Below are 14,036 nucleotides of genomic sequence, written 5' to 3' on the forward strand. Positions count from 1 at the left end.
ACAGGTACACTACTTTCAATGTAGAACCCCAGAAACCTGTTAGAAAGTGCTGGCAACAAGAAAGGTTTTCTTTGTAGGAGATCCCTACATATAGGCATGATCTTGGTACCACTGCTATTATTTTACAATGTATTGGTCCCGGTGCTAACATTCTGCCATTATTAGGTCCCTCTGCTAGCATTCTGCCATTATTAGACACTGCTTCACAATTTTTACTCAGTGATTTCAATGTCTCCTTTTGCAACTTTGATACACATTAATTAGACAATCCTGTAGTTCTGGTACTGGGTGGGGTAAAAATCATTACGTGTGTTTTTTTAAGTGATTCCAAATAAGAAGTTAAAAAATAAATGTATATATTTTAAAGTGCAGGTTTTTAGACATCTGTCACCCAAATCTGTTTGTGTATTTCATATTTTGTGTCTTGCCTTTGCCTCTGTCTCATATTTTCTGTCTTGCTCTGTCCCTGTGTCAAGCCTATCTACATGTCAGGTCAGTTTCTCTATATCATGTCTGTATCTAAAGCCACGTTGGTACCTGGTCAACTCTGCGTGGCTGTATCATATGAATCGTTGAAATCCAGTGTTATGGAAACAACAAGAACTTACGCATGCCACCTGATCGAACTCTGTGAAGTCCTTCTGTGCCAGGAGCAGCTTCTCCAAGGACTCGTCGAGCATCTGAACCTCCTGTAGCCTCTTGTGACCGACTTCCTCAATCCAGTGGCTTACCTGGGGAACACATGGATAGACAGGGTGTTACAGAGGGGCTGCTCCAAGTCAATATGCCAACATGGAGGCCCTGGCAGGGTGCTGCACTGGCACTCTTGCATGGCACCAGGTCAGAAAACAAACCCATGATATTGAGCATGCTATATCCCCTCTAGCCGTCTCATTTCATTACTGCACAGGTCAAGAATAAAAGGCACAAAGTTGTTTGGCAGGTGCAGAACTGCTGCTGCAATGAACAGTTGAGTGTAGACCCGCACACCGGTCCATCACAAAAAACAGTTCAAATCACAATGGCAACATCGCTGCTAGGTATGAATCAACAGTGAAAAGTGGGAACCAGCCTTCATAACAAAGGCTTAACAGCAAGATGCCTTTACAACAATGGCATTACAACGACAACATAATTCCAACACCTGCCTTTATAAAGAGAGTTTTTTCAATGAGTATACCTTTACCACAGATGCCTTTACAACTAATTTCATTGTAAAAGCATGAATGGTAAAGGCATAGTTGTAGTAAAAAATTACGGTAAGGTAAGTATTAAATGTAAGTTTTCATTGTTTTTTATAGAAAAAACAATGAATACTTACATTTAATACTTACCTTACCATATTTTTTTACTATGACTATGCCTTTACCATTCATGCTTTAACAATGAAATTCGTTGTATATATATCCGTCCTCCAGTATGTTGCCCTCTCCGAAGCACCTCATGTCCTGGGTGCTACTCCTATGGCGGTGAACCGCTATACAGCAGTTTACTCCGGCAGCCTCAGTCACGTAGCCAGTAATTAGTGCACTCTCGGGTAAATTTCCCATAAAATAATTGTGGGTGAGCATGGCAATAGAAACTCATACTTGATGAGGGAGGTTAGTGTGAGCATTAATTTAGATGATGGCATCTAATCGCATTGACTGCAAAACATATTTTGTTACTATTTGTTACCAAAATTATGGACTCCCTCCCTCACACCCCTTCTCCCGATGTATCAATTTTATTTTTATGTCAACTTTCACCTAAAGACACGTGTGAAAATAGATAAAAATCTTGAGAGAAGTTAGATTGATTACTGAACGCTGCTCCAAGATGGCCACCGTATTGACACTGTATTACTTAGACTTTATGGGCCGTCGTCGCTTTTTACACAAATTTCTGTGCCTTAAGTATTCCTCCTCGGTTTGAATTGGAAATTAATTGTTGACCACACTGACATTAAAAAAGGTGTCATTCCGAAACGCGTCTGTCAGTGCTTTTGAATTGCTAATAAAAGCATTTTGTTGGAAATTTACCCAAGAGTGCACTCGTTACTGGCTACGTGACTGAGGCTGCTGGAGTTAACTGATATATATATATATATATATCCACACACAGCTTCTTCGTTTGAAGAGCCCCAGACCCAGGCAGGGTGGCTTCATCGGACAGGGAACGAAGAATCCTGTCTAAAAATCCAAACTAATTTCTTTTTCAGAAATGCGATGACTCCGGTATGAAGACAATACAAACATTTTATTCCAAACTTCAGAAACAGGCTGGCAGTCAATCATATAACACCTGCCCAAAGTTCCTCACGCGTTTCGGCCTTTCCCTCAAGCCTTGATCACAGGTAAGCAATCTCTTTCAAACTGTAAAGGTCACGTGCTTATTTAGCATGGGTCAGACTCGCTGATTGGTAGTAGTCTACCAATTCCTGTGCCCGTGTTTGAATAGCACATTTTCAATCTTTATTTTTAAAAAAGGATTTAATCAAACTGCAAGCTTGTAGACTCTTTAAATGTTCAAAATGCAGTTCATTATAGCATTTAGTGAGAAAATGTGTTGCAATAAAACAGTGCGATGGACTTGCCTTGAGCATTTCAGGTTTCCGAGTGCTTGTTCATATTTCTTCGACACCAGCAAGCAGGGTGAAATACTCTGCTGGCATCCCTTGCCTGTCTCCTATTGCAATTTCTTCTTGGCACAATCCCGTTTTGTTTTTGAAAGGGGTCAGGCTCCTACATCATAAATCCACACATAGCTTCTTCGTTTGAAGAGCCCCAGACCCAAGCAGGGTGGCTTTGTCGGACAGGGAACAAAGAATCCTGTCTAAAAATCCAAACTAATTTATTTTTCAGAAATGGGACAACTCCGGTGTGAAGACAATACAAGCATTTTATACCAAACTTCAGAAACAGGCTGGCAGTCCATCATATAACACTTGCTCAAAGTTCCTTACGCGTTTCGGCGTTTTCCTCACGCCTTGATCACAGGTAGGCAATCTCTTTCAAACTGTAAAGGTCACATGCTTATTTAGCATGGGTCAGACTCCCTGATTGGTTGTCGTCTACCAATTCCTGTGTCCGTGTTTGAGGAGCACATTTTCAAACTTTATTTTAAAAAAATGATTTAATCAAACTGCAAGCTTGTAGACGCTTTAAATGTTCATTATAGCATTTAGTGAGAAAATGTGTTGCAATAAAACAGTACAATGGACTTGCCTTGAGCATTTCAAGTCTTCTCACGAGGGCTCTCCACGTCGACCCCCTCAACCCTTTTATACTGTGCAATAAAGTGCCAGTTTCGAGCATTTAATGTGAAGTACAGGCAAGATACCTTTTAGTATTTCGTTTATGTTCATGCTATGAACTTGCATATAAGTGGTTTCAAATATGGTGCTCAGCAGGTGACAAAGGCTGTAGAACACAGCCGAAACGTGTCCTGTCTGTTGTGGCCTGATGGAATAAATGGAATTCCTTGCATGCCAGAGTGATGTGTCTTTCTTATATGAAAAGGAGATGGGGTCTAATTTAAACAAAGCGCTACGGTAGCGCTTTTAAACGTGTAGAAATTCACTGAAAAATAAGGTTACAGGGAGGTAACAGTTAGGCACAGATTTCACTCTTACTAAACCAGTGAAATTCATCAGTTAAAGTTACCTGAGCTAACTATAATGAAAGCCCCTGCAATGCACTGCTAATGACCTCACATATTACATTGCTCATGACATGGTCAGTGACATCAGTGATGACATGAATTGATGACATCTTAAATGACATTACTGATGAAATTATCCAGTGAGTGTGCTTCGTAAAAGCTTCCGAGAGCTACTAAGCTACTGTATACGTTAAATTGCTATTTTTGTACTACTAATGAGTGATACTGTTTCTAATATGTCATCTGAGTAGCACTGTGACTGCTTTATCAGTGTGGGAGTGGGTGTATGAGTGGCTGAATGGGTGAGAGAGTGGCTGTATGGGTGAATAAGTGGGTGTGTGAGTAGCTGTATGGGTGAGTGAGTGACCGTGAGTGGCTGTATTGGTTACTGGTGGCTGAATGACTGGCTCCATGGGTGGATTAGTGTGTTCGTGAGTGGCTGTATGGGTGAGTGAGTATTTGTATGAGTGGCTGCATAGAATGGTGAGTGGGACCATGAGTGAGTCTATTGATGTGTGAATGGGTATGTAAGTGGTTTTGTGGATGAGTAAATGGATGTGTGAGTGGATGTATGGGTGAGTGAGTAGCTCTGTTAGTAGCTATATGGTTGAGTGAGTGGCTGTATGGGCAAGTGAGCGGTTATTTGAGTGAGTGGTTGTATGACTTTATGAGTGAGTGTGTGAGTGGCTGTATGGGTCTGTGAGTGGGTGAGAGTAGTTTTGTGTGTGTGTGAGTGGCTGTCTGAGTGCCTATATAAGTGATTGAGGGGGTGGCTATATGAGTAAGTGTGTCAGTAGTTGTATGCGTCTGTGCATGGGTATGTGAGTGGTTGTGCGGGTGTGTAGGTGGGTGTATGAGACGTTGTATGGGGGTGTCAGTGGGTGTGTGAGTAGTTACGTGGATGATGTCATCAGTGATGTCATTTGAGATGTCATTAATGATGCCATCAGTGATGTCATTAACCATGTCATGAATGATGTAATATGTGAGGTCATAACCAGTGCATCGTAGGAGCTTAAGATATAGTTAGCTCAGGTAACTATAGCTGCTGAATTTCACTAGTTTTTTGCAAGTGAAATCTGAGCCTAACTATAATGTCCCTGTAACCTTCGTTTTTTTCACTGAATTTCTAAGATTTTTTAAATTCTATTTCCAAACTATAAATTCCCTGTAACCTGTTTTTTAGTGAATTTTAACACATTTTAAAATTGTATTTCCTAACTGTAACCTGTAACCTTTGAGAGTGGGTGTGTGAGTAGCTGTAAAGGCAGGTGATGTTGTGTGTGAGTGGCTGTATGGTTCTGAGAGTGGGTGTGTGAGGGAATGCATGGGTGTGTACATGGCTGAGTACGTGGGTGTAGGAGTGCCTATGTGGATCTGTGAGTGGGTGCATGAGTGTCTGAGTGGGTCGGTGAGTAGGTTCATGAGTGTCTGAGTGGGACTGTGAGTGTCTGAGTAGATATGTGAGTGGGTGCATGAGTGTCCTAGAAGGTCTGTGAGTGGATGGATGAGGCATTGAGTGGGTGGGTGAGTGGGCAAGCGAGTGTCTGAATGGGTCAACCAGTGGGTGCATGGGTCTCTGAGTAGATCCATGAGTGGGTATGTGAGTATCTGAGTGTGTCTGTGAGTGGGTGCATCAGTCTCTGAGTGTGTTTATGAGTGGGTGAATGACTCTCTGGGTGGGTCTGTGAGTGGGTGTATAAGATTCCAAGTAAGACTGTCAATGGGTGCATCCGTCTCTAAGTGTGTCTGTGAGTGGGTGCGTCACTCTCTGAGTAAGTCTCTGAGTGGGTACATGAGTCTCTGAGTGGGTCTGTGAGTGCATGTATAAACCTCTGAGTGGCACTATGAGTGGGTGAATGTGTCTGAGTGGGTGTACGAGTGTCTGAATGACTGACTGAATCAGTAAGAGTGGATGAGTCTCACAGTGGGTCTGTGAGTGGATACATAAGAGTGTGAATGGGTCTGTGAGTGGGTGCACAAGTAGCTCAGTGGGTCTGACAGTCAACGCGTCAGTGTCTGAGAGGGTCTAGGAGTGGGTGCATTAGTCTCTCAGAGGGTCTGCCAGTGGGCGTGTGAGTAAGTCTGTGAGTGACTGCATGAGTGTGTGAGTGGGTGTGTGACTAGGTGCATGATTGTTTGTATAGGTCTGTGAGTGAGTACATGAGAGAATCTATGAGTGAGTATGTGCTTTCTGGGTGAGTCTTTGAGTGGGTGCATCAGTGTCTCACTGGGTCTGTGAGTGGGTGTCTGAGTCTCTGACTAAGTGCGTGAGTGGCTATCTGAGTCTCTGACTGGACGCATGTGTCTCTGACTAGATCTGTTAGTGGGTACATGAGTGTCTGAGTGGGTCTGTCAGTGAGTGTCTGAGTGGGCTTGCGACTACCTCCACAAGTCTGTGAGTGAGTGCTAAGTGGGGCTGTAAGTGGGTGCATGAGTTTCTTAATGAGTAAGCGCATGAGTGTCAGTATGGCTGACAGTCAGTGTGTAAGTGTGTGAGAGTGTGTAGGCATGAGTGCATTAGCCTCTGAGTGGGTCTATCACTGGATGTGTGAGTGTCTGAGTTAGTCTGTGAGTGACTGCATATGTGTGTGAGTGGGTGCAAAAGTATTGAGTGGGTCTGTGAGTGAGTGCGTCAGAATATCAATGGGTCTGTGAGTACATGAGTGTCTGTTTAGATCTGTGAGTGAGTGTATGAGAACATGAGTGGATCTGTGTGAGTGTCTTAGATCTGTGAGTAGGGGCATTAGTCTCTGAGTAGGTCTGTCAGTGGGTATGTGAGTGTCTGAGTCAGTCTGTGAGTGAGTGCATAAGTATGTGAGTGGATGTGTGACTGGGTGCATGAGTGTCTGAGTGGGGTTGTAATTGAGTGCATCAGAATATCAATGAATCTTTGAATGAGTGCATGAGTATCTGTATGGATCTGTGAGTGGCTGTCAGTCTCTGACTTACTCCGTTACCGAATGCATGAGTCTGGCTAGATCTCTGAGTGGGTGCATCAGTGTCTGAGTGGGTCTGTGAGAGAGTGTCTAAGGGGATTAGCGACTGCCTAGAGAAGTCTGTGAATCAGTAAGGGAGTGAGTGCATGAATATCTGAGTGAGTCTCTAAGTTGGTGCACAAGTTTTTTGTTGAGTTTGTGACTGCCTGTGCAAGTGTGTGACTGGGTCTATGAGTAAGTGTATGAGTGTCTGTATGAGTCTGTCAGTGAGTGCATGAGAATATGAGTGCGTCTGTAAGTGAAAGTATGTGAGAGTGTCTGTGAGTGCATATATGAGTCTGAGTGGGTCTGTGGGTGGTGATTGAGTGAAAGTGAATGAGTGGGTGCATGGCTGTCTCAGGGGTGTGTGAGTACCTGAGTGGGTGTGTGAGTGGGTGCATGAGTCTCTAAAAGGGGGGTTGATTGGGTGCATGCATCTCAGTGTGTCTGTTATTGGGTGTGTAAGTGTCTGAGTACATATGTGAGTGGGTGCATAAGTCTGAGTGGGTCTTTGAGTAGATGCAAGAGTGCCTGAGTGGGTCTGAAAGTGGGTATATGAGTGTATCCGTACATGTTTTAGAGGATGCATGAGACTGTCAGTGGGTACATCAATCTCTGACTGATGCTTTGAGTGTATGCATGAGTGTCTGGGTAGGTGTATAAGTCCATGCATGACTCACTGTGTCTGTGAGTGTGTGCATAATTGTCTGAATATATGTTTGAGAGGGTGCATGAATCTTAGTGGATCTCTGTCGGTGCATAAATGTCTGAGTGGGTCTGTGACTGGGTGCATGAATGTCTCAGTGACTGTGTAAATGGCTGCGTGAGTGTCTGGCTAGGTTCTGAGTGGATGCATGAATTTCTGAGTGGCTTTCTGAGTGGGTGCGTGCGTGTCTCAGTGGATGTGTGAGGGGGTACATGGGTGTCTTAGCGGATGTGTGATTGAGTGCATGAGTCTCAGAGTATGTCCATGAGTGTATGCATTACTGTCTGAATGAGTCTCAGAATGTTTTCTGTAAACTTTGTTTTTTTAGTGAATTTTTATGGTTTTTAACTAGTAGTCGCGCTTGTAGAGTGGAGGAGAAAGGGGGTGGGGTCTCCAACCAGTTCTCATGAATCCATCAGTGTCACATTTACTAGAGGTAACAAGAGGGCTTCCTGGCATCTAAGGACACGCAGCTTCCTAATGGACTTCATCCCCCAACCAGTAGTGTGCCAGGAGGCACGTTTGCAGAGTAGTGGAGAAAGGAAGCGTGGCCTCCGAAGCCCTTTCAGCAATCCCGCTGTTTTGGACTTACTGGAGGTAACAGGGGGGCTTGTTGGCCCCCAAGGACCCAGGGGAGCAAAGGGGACTTTATTCCCTAACCAGCAGTGCACCAGAAGGTGCGTTTGCAGAGTGGTGGATAAAGTTGGCATGACCTCCAAGTCCTCTCAGCAATCCTGCTGTCTGGGACTGATTAGAGGTAACAGAAGGGGTTCCTGGCTCCGAAGGACCCTCAGCATCCAAGGAGACATCATCCCCCAACCAGCAGTGTGCCAGGATGTGCGTTTGCAGAGTAGTGGAGAAAGGGGACGGGCCTCTGACGAATTGCCAGTCCTGCATGCTTTTTTTTCTTTGTTTGTTCAGGGAGGGGGCCAATTCTGGCACCGGGGACATCATCCACTGGGGCCAGGCCTATTTTGAATGGGGGAGGGGGGCCATGCAGCCCCCCTCCCTGGGCTGATTACAGCTCTGGGGACCCCAGCCTTTTTTTAAATATTTATTTTCATATGAAAGGGAGGGGGGCCTAGCAGCCCCCTTGTTGGTAGTTCTTACCAGTTCGTAGGACCTGGGCACTGTTTGGACAACATAAACTAAGGGATTGGTGTCAAGACTGATTCTAGACACCCCTGCAGGATATGTTGGCCTATAGACCAGCTAGCTCACAGTGCCCCCGTAAGCCCCCCTAACCATACCATGGACGAATGGTTCTTAGAGAAATATACAGAGAATGCACAGTTACAACAATTTTGCGTTTCCCCTGCGCTAGCGCTCTCGCTCTCTCTCTCTCTCTCTCTCTCTCTCTCTCTCTCTCACTACAGCAGTCTGTACTGATGTGAGTATTTTTTCAGTTGGTGCAAAACGCCTTCCAGTGTTTGTGTGCAAATGTAATTTGTATGCAATAGGTACGGTATCGCCTTCATTGAAAGTGATGTAGGTGTACCCGGTAGATCCAGCAACTTCGCTGATCACCAGGTTAGTCGTGTTGACACGTGTGTGTAAATGTTTGGAAGCTATCATGTCAGCTTGCACGGAATGTAGGATATCAGTATGTTCTTATGTCCAATGATGCACTGAAAAATCAGGTCTAATTAAGTCGTAGAAAAGTTTCTCCCTTTCTGTGTAATCCAAAATGTTTGTCCTGCCAAAATTAAAAAATCCTAAAATGGAATGAAGTCTCGTGGGAGGTTGGAGCAGTGCACATTTTTCTAAAAATTGTGCCGCCAGGCTCTTGTCTTCACTTGACAACTCGTACCCTTATATCTGAAAGAAACACGTTAGTTAGATTCCTCACCTTAGAATATCCCCAGGCGTCAGACTGGATCCGGAAGATTTTTCGTCAGCAATACCCCTTGCGCGTCGCTAGGCGTCGTCTGCGGCTCCGCGTCCGTCGTCGGCGTCGTGCGCCGGAATGACGTCGTCGGAGTACTTAGACGCCGCCCTCGCGCGCTGACGTCAGTTCTTCTTTTTTCCGCGCCAGTAAGCGCAGATCCGGGAGAGCTACCACTTTAGTCATTTTTTGACTAACTTTTTCGATCCTTTTTGATCTTGTCTCGACTTCGGTGCCGGTAGGATGCCTGGTTTTAAAGCCTGTGCTGACTGTAGCCGCTTGATGTCGGTTACGGACCATCACCGCCGGTGCCTTTACTGCTTGGGCCTCGACCACGATGCGGAGTCGTGTTCGGACTGCAAGGCCCTGACCTCGAAGGCTAGACGGGAGCGGTCCCGTAAGCTTCTCAAGATTCGCCACTCGGCTCCGCGGGCCTCTCGATCCCGGTCCAGGAGGAGGTCCAAGGATCGGTCGCGGAGCCGCAGCCGACGTCATCATCGGTCGTCGGGATCCAAGTCTTCGGGTAAGTCGAAGCACTCCAAGAAGTCCAAGAGGCGACACCGCTCTTCGGACTCCCCTCGCCGGTCGCGCGACTCGGCCGAGGGTCAGGGTGGTTCCACCCCCGCGGAGCCGCAGGCGCCGCGCAAGTCCCCATACCCACCGATCCCTGGGACTGACGCGACGCCGGCGGAAGTCAGTGCCTTCCTCTCGGCCATGAGGAGCCCGGCTCCGCCGTCGACGCCCGCTGGCGCGCCTTCGGGCCCCGCGGACCCGACTGGGCTGCCTTGCCTGCCGGTGGCTCCGGCCCCGGCGCCGTTGACGGCTCCGGCCTCGACGCCGCAAGCGCCCGAGGGACCCGTTCCCGAGTCCCTGCCGACGCCGGTCGACCTCGTCACGCCTCCTCCGCCGGCGTCGACACCGGTACCACCTCCGACGCCGACTCCGCTCGACGTCGAGCCCCAGTTCAGCCCCGCTCCGGGCCCGGCGCCGATACGACGGCGATGGACGCCGCGTTCGGCGCCGCTGGAGACACATTTTGTCTATCGCCCGGCTCCGCTCCTTCCTCCTGTATACCAGGAATCGGATGATGGGGACAACTGGGAGGGATCCGAGGATCCTATGGCCGCTCAGGCTCAAATGTCACAGGACTGGGCAGATGAACTGGGGGAGGCCAGTGGCCTGGATACCTCTCCGGACACTGGATTTGTCTCTCCTCCGACTGTGGCTTCGGAGGAGGGTGCTGCTTTCTCTGTGGCGCTGCGCAAGGCGGCCGCAGCCCTTGGGCTCGAGCTGCCTGCCGTGGCTGTGAGGACTAACGTTCTCACTGAGGTGCTTCAATCTGCAGCAAGCTCCACTGAGCCTCTGCTGCAATTCAATGAGGCCCTCATTGACGTTCTGCAGGGCACCTGGTCCAAGCCCTCCACAGTTCCTCCTGTGGACAGGAACGTCGCCAGGCGCCACCGCCCTGCTCCGGGCGACCCCAGTTTTCTGTCCCAACACCCTACCCCCGACAGCCTGGTTATCCAGGCCTCTACCTCCCAATCCTCCTTCCCGACCGCTCCGCCGGACCGGGATTCCAAGAGACTGGAACAGTTTGGCAAGAAGCTGTTCTCCTCCCTTAGTTTGGGCCTGCGGTCTTTGAACACCGCCTGTCTCTTGGACCGTTATTCCCACTCTCTGTGGGATGCGGTGGAGGACGTGCTGCCCCTGTGTCCGGAGGAGGTCCAGACACGACTTACCCAGGCTCTGGCCGATGGGAGGGATGCAGCGCGACATGCTATCCGATGTGGGCTTGACACTACGGACTCGCTGGGTAGGGCAATTTCTACCACAGTGGCGCTTAGACGTCACGCCTGGCTGCGGTCCACGTCATTTTCGGGCGATGTCCAGAGCACTCTCATGGACATGCCCTTTGATGGCACTCGCCTTTTTGGCGAGAAAGCGGACAGTGCGCTGAATCGCTTTAAGGACTCCCGGGCTACGGCCAAGTCCTTGGGCCTCTCGGCCCCGCGGTCGCAAACTTCCGCCTTTCGCCCCTTTCGTGGCCAAGGAAGGGGTGCCTCCTCACGTACGCCTAGCCACCAGCCGCAGAACCAACCTGCGCGCGGTCGCGGACGTGGTTTCCGCCGAGGCGGTTCTGGAGGACGACGCGGTCAGCCCACATCCACCCCGGCACTCTTGGCCAAGGGGGCCGTCGAGCGCCCGGAAGTAGGTCGTGGTTGTTATTCCCACTACTTTCTGGTTCCCAAGAAGGGCAAAGGGGGCCTACGCCCTATCTTGGACCTCCGGAACGTCAATGCTTTCCTCCGGAAGGAGAGGTTCAAGATCTTAACTTTGGCTCAGGTTCTGGCTGCCCTCGACCCTGGCGACTGGATCGTCGCGTTGGACTTGCAGGACGCATATTTCCACATCCCCGTCCTGCCGGCCCACCGGCGTTACCTGCGGTTCACGGTGGGTCAAGAGCACTTTCAGTTTACCGTGCTCCCCTTCGGCCTCACCAGTGCCCCTCGGGTGTTCACGAAAGTGATGGCGGTGGCCGCAGCTCATCTGCGCAGATCAGGGGTTCCAGTCTTCCCCTATCTCGACGACTGGTTGCTGAAGGCGGGCTCGCCCCAGGCAGTCGTCTCCCACCTCCAGACTACGGCGGATCTCCTGCATTTGCTGGGGTTTTCCATCAACGTGCCGAAGTCACACCTGAGTCCCTCTCAGAAGCTCCTCTTCATCGGAGCGGTTCTCGATTCGGTGCAGTTCCGGGTCTATCCACCGGAACAGCGGGTCCGGGATATTCAGGCCCTGATTCCCATCTTTCGGCCTCTATCCTGGGTTTCGGTCAGGCTAGTGTTGCGGCTTCTGGGGCTGATGGCCTCATGCATCCTACTAGTGCATCACGCCAGACGGCGCATGCGGGCTCTGCAGTGGCACCTGAAGTTTCAGTGGGCCCAGCATCACGGCAACCTGTCCGACCATGTCTTGATCTCGGAGGGCACTGCACAGCAGTTGCAGTGGTGGCTCACGGACCGCGATTGGGTCATGGGCAGGGGCCTCTCCGTTCCCCAACCGGAGCATGTCGTAGTGACGGATGCTTCCCTCCTGGGATGGGGTGGCCATATGGGAGAGGCGGAGATCAGAGGCCTCTGGTCTCCGGCGGAGTCTCGTCTCCACATCAACCTGTTGGAGTTGAGAGCGATCCGGCTTGCACTGAAAGCCTTCCTTCCCTCTGTCAGGGGAAGTGTCGTGCAGGTGTTCACGGACAACACCACCGCCATGTGGTATTGCAACAAACAGGGCGGGGTGGGGTCGTGGACCCTTTGTCAGGAGGCTCTGCGCCTCTGGACGTGGCTGGAACACCAGGGCGTCACCCTAGTGGTTCAACATCTGGCGGGCTCTCTGAACGCCAGAGCAGACGAGCTCAGCCGCCGGTGCATGATGGATCACGAATGGCGTCTGAACTCCGAAGTGGCGCAAGGTCTCTTTCAGCAGTGGGGAGAGCCTTGGTTAGATCTATTCGCCACCGAAGAGAACGCGCAATGTCAGCAGTTCTGGGCGTTGGAATTTCCAAGGCGGCACTCGCTCGGCGACGCTTTTCGTCACGAGTGGAGTTGCGGTCTGTTGTACGCCTTTCCGCCTATACCACTTCTGCCCAGAGTGCTGAAGAAGATCAGGCACGACCGGGCCCAAGTCATCTTGGTGGCTCCGGATTGGGCACGAAGGTACTGGTATCCCGAGCTACTCAGTATGTTGACCGATCCTCCGATACGTCTGCCCCTTCAGGAGGATCTTCTGTCGCAGCAGCAGGGGACGGTCCTCCACCCGAACCTGTCCAGCCTCCACCTCCATGCGTGGAGATTGAGCGGCGGCAGTTGATGCCATTTGACTTGCCTCCTGAAGTCTGTGATATCATTCTGGCAGCCAGGCGTCCCTCCACAAAGACGGTATACGCCTGCCGGTGGAACAAATTTGTGGCATGGTGCACAGCAAAGGCTGTGGATCCCCTTTCCGCCCCTCTTTCTGAGGTTCTACTGTTTCTTCTTTCTTTGGCCCGGCAGGGCTCTGCCCTGGGCACCCTGAAAGGTTATCTTGCTGCCATCTCTGCCTTCTTGCGGCTTCCTGATCAGCCTTCTCTTTTCAAGTCCCCTGTAGTTACAAGCTTTCTAAAGGGCATTATTCACACGTTCCCTCCTGTCCCTTTTGTAATGCCTCAGTGGGACTTGAATCTTGTTCTCACATTTCTAATGTGCGCTCCCTTTGAGCCTCTTCATAATTGTCCTCTTCGTCTGCTGACGCTTAAGACTGCTTTTCTGGTAGCCATTACCTCGGCTAGACGGGTGAGTGAGCTCCAGGCTTTATCTTCAAAGCCTCCTTTTCTCTCTGTTCATCCGGACAAGGTTGTCCTTCGGCCTCGTCCCTCCTTTCTTCCGAAAGTGGTGACTCCATTTCATCTTGGGCAGTCTGTCACCTTGCCCACCTTCTTTCCGCCTCCGCATCCTTCCAAAGAGGAAGAGAGGCTCCACCGTCTGGACCCAAAACGTGCGCTCTCCTTTTATTTGGACCGCACAAAGCAGTTCCGGGTGGACGACCAACTTTTCGTTGGATACGTGGGTGCTAAGAAGGGGAAAGCTGTGCACAAACGGACCATCTCCCGGTGGGTCGTTTTGTGCATCAAAATTTGTTATTCCTTAGCAAAAAAGGACCCTCCTGTTGGGCTGCGCGCCCATTCCACTCGGGCCACAGCGGCTACTACTGCTTTGGGACGGGGTGTCCCTTTGCAGGACATCTGTCAGGCGGCGACGTGGGCTTCGCTACACACGTTTGCCAGGCATTATTG

At 49.8% G+C, this 14,036-nt stretch overlaps 1 protein-coding gene across 2 annotated transcripts in view; it reads right to left on the bottom strand.

The window, feature by feature from the left end:
• Window positions 1-14,036, bottom strand: part of PLEKHG4 (pleckstrin homology and RhoGEF domain containing G4) — a 1,592,954-nt gene that overhangs the window by 862,656 nt on the left and 716,262 nt on the right. For both annotated transcript variants that reach the window (XM_085638629.1, XM_085638628.1), the window contains exon 9: window positions 609-731. In XM_085638629.1, the coding sequence (XP_085494755.1) occupies window positions 609-731 (123 nt within the window). The remainder of the gene's footprint in view (window positions 1-608; window positions 732-14,036) is intronic.

Source organism: Triturus cristatus, chromosome 12, assembly GCF_964204655.1.
Source record: "Triturus cristatus chromosome 12, aTriCri1.1, whole genome shotgun sequence".
Lineage (NCBI taxonomy): Eukaryota > Metazoa > Chordata > Amphibia > Caudata > Salamandridae > Triturus > Triturus cristatus.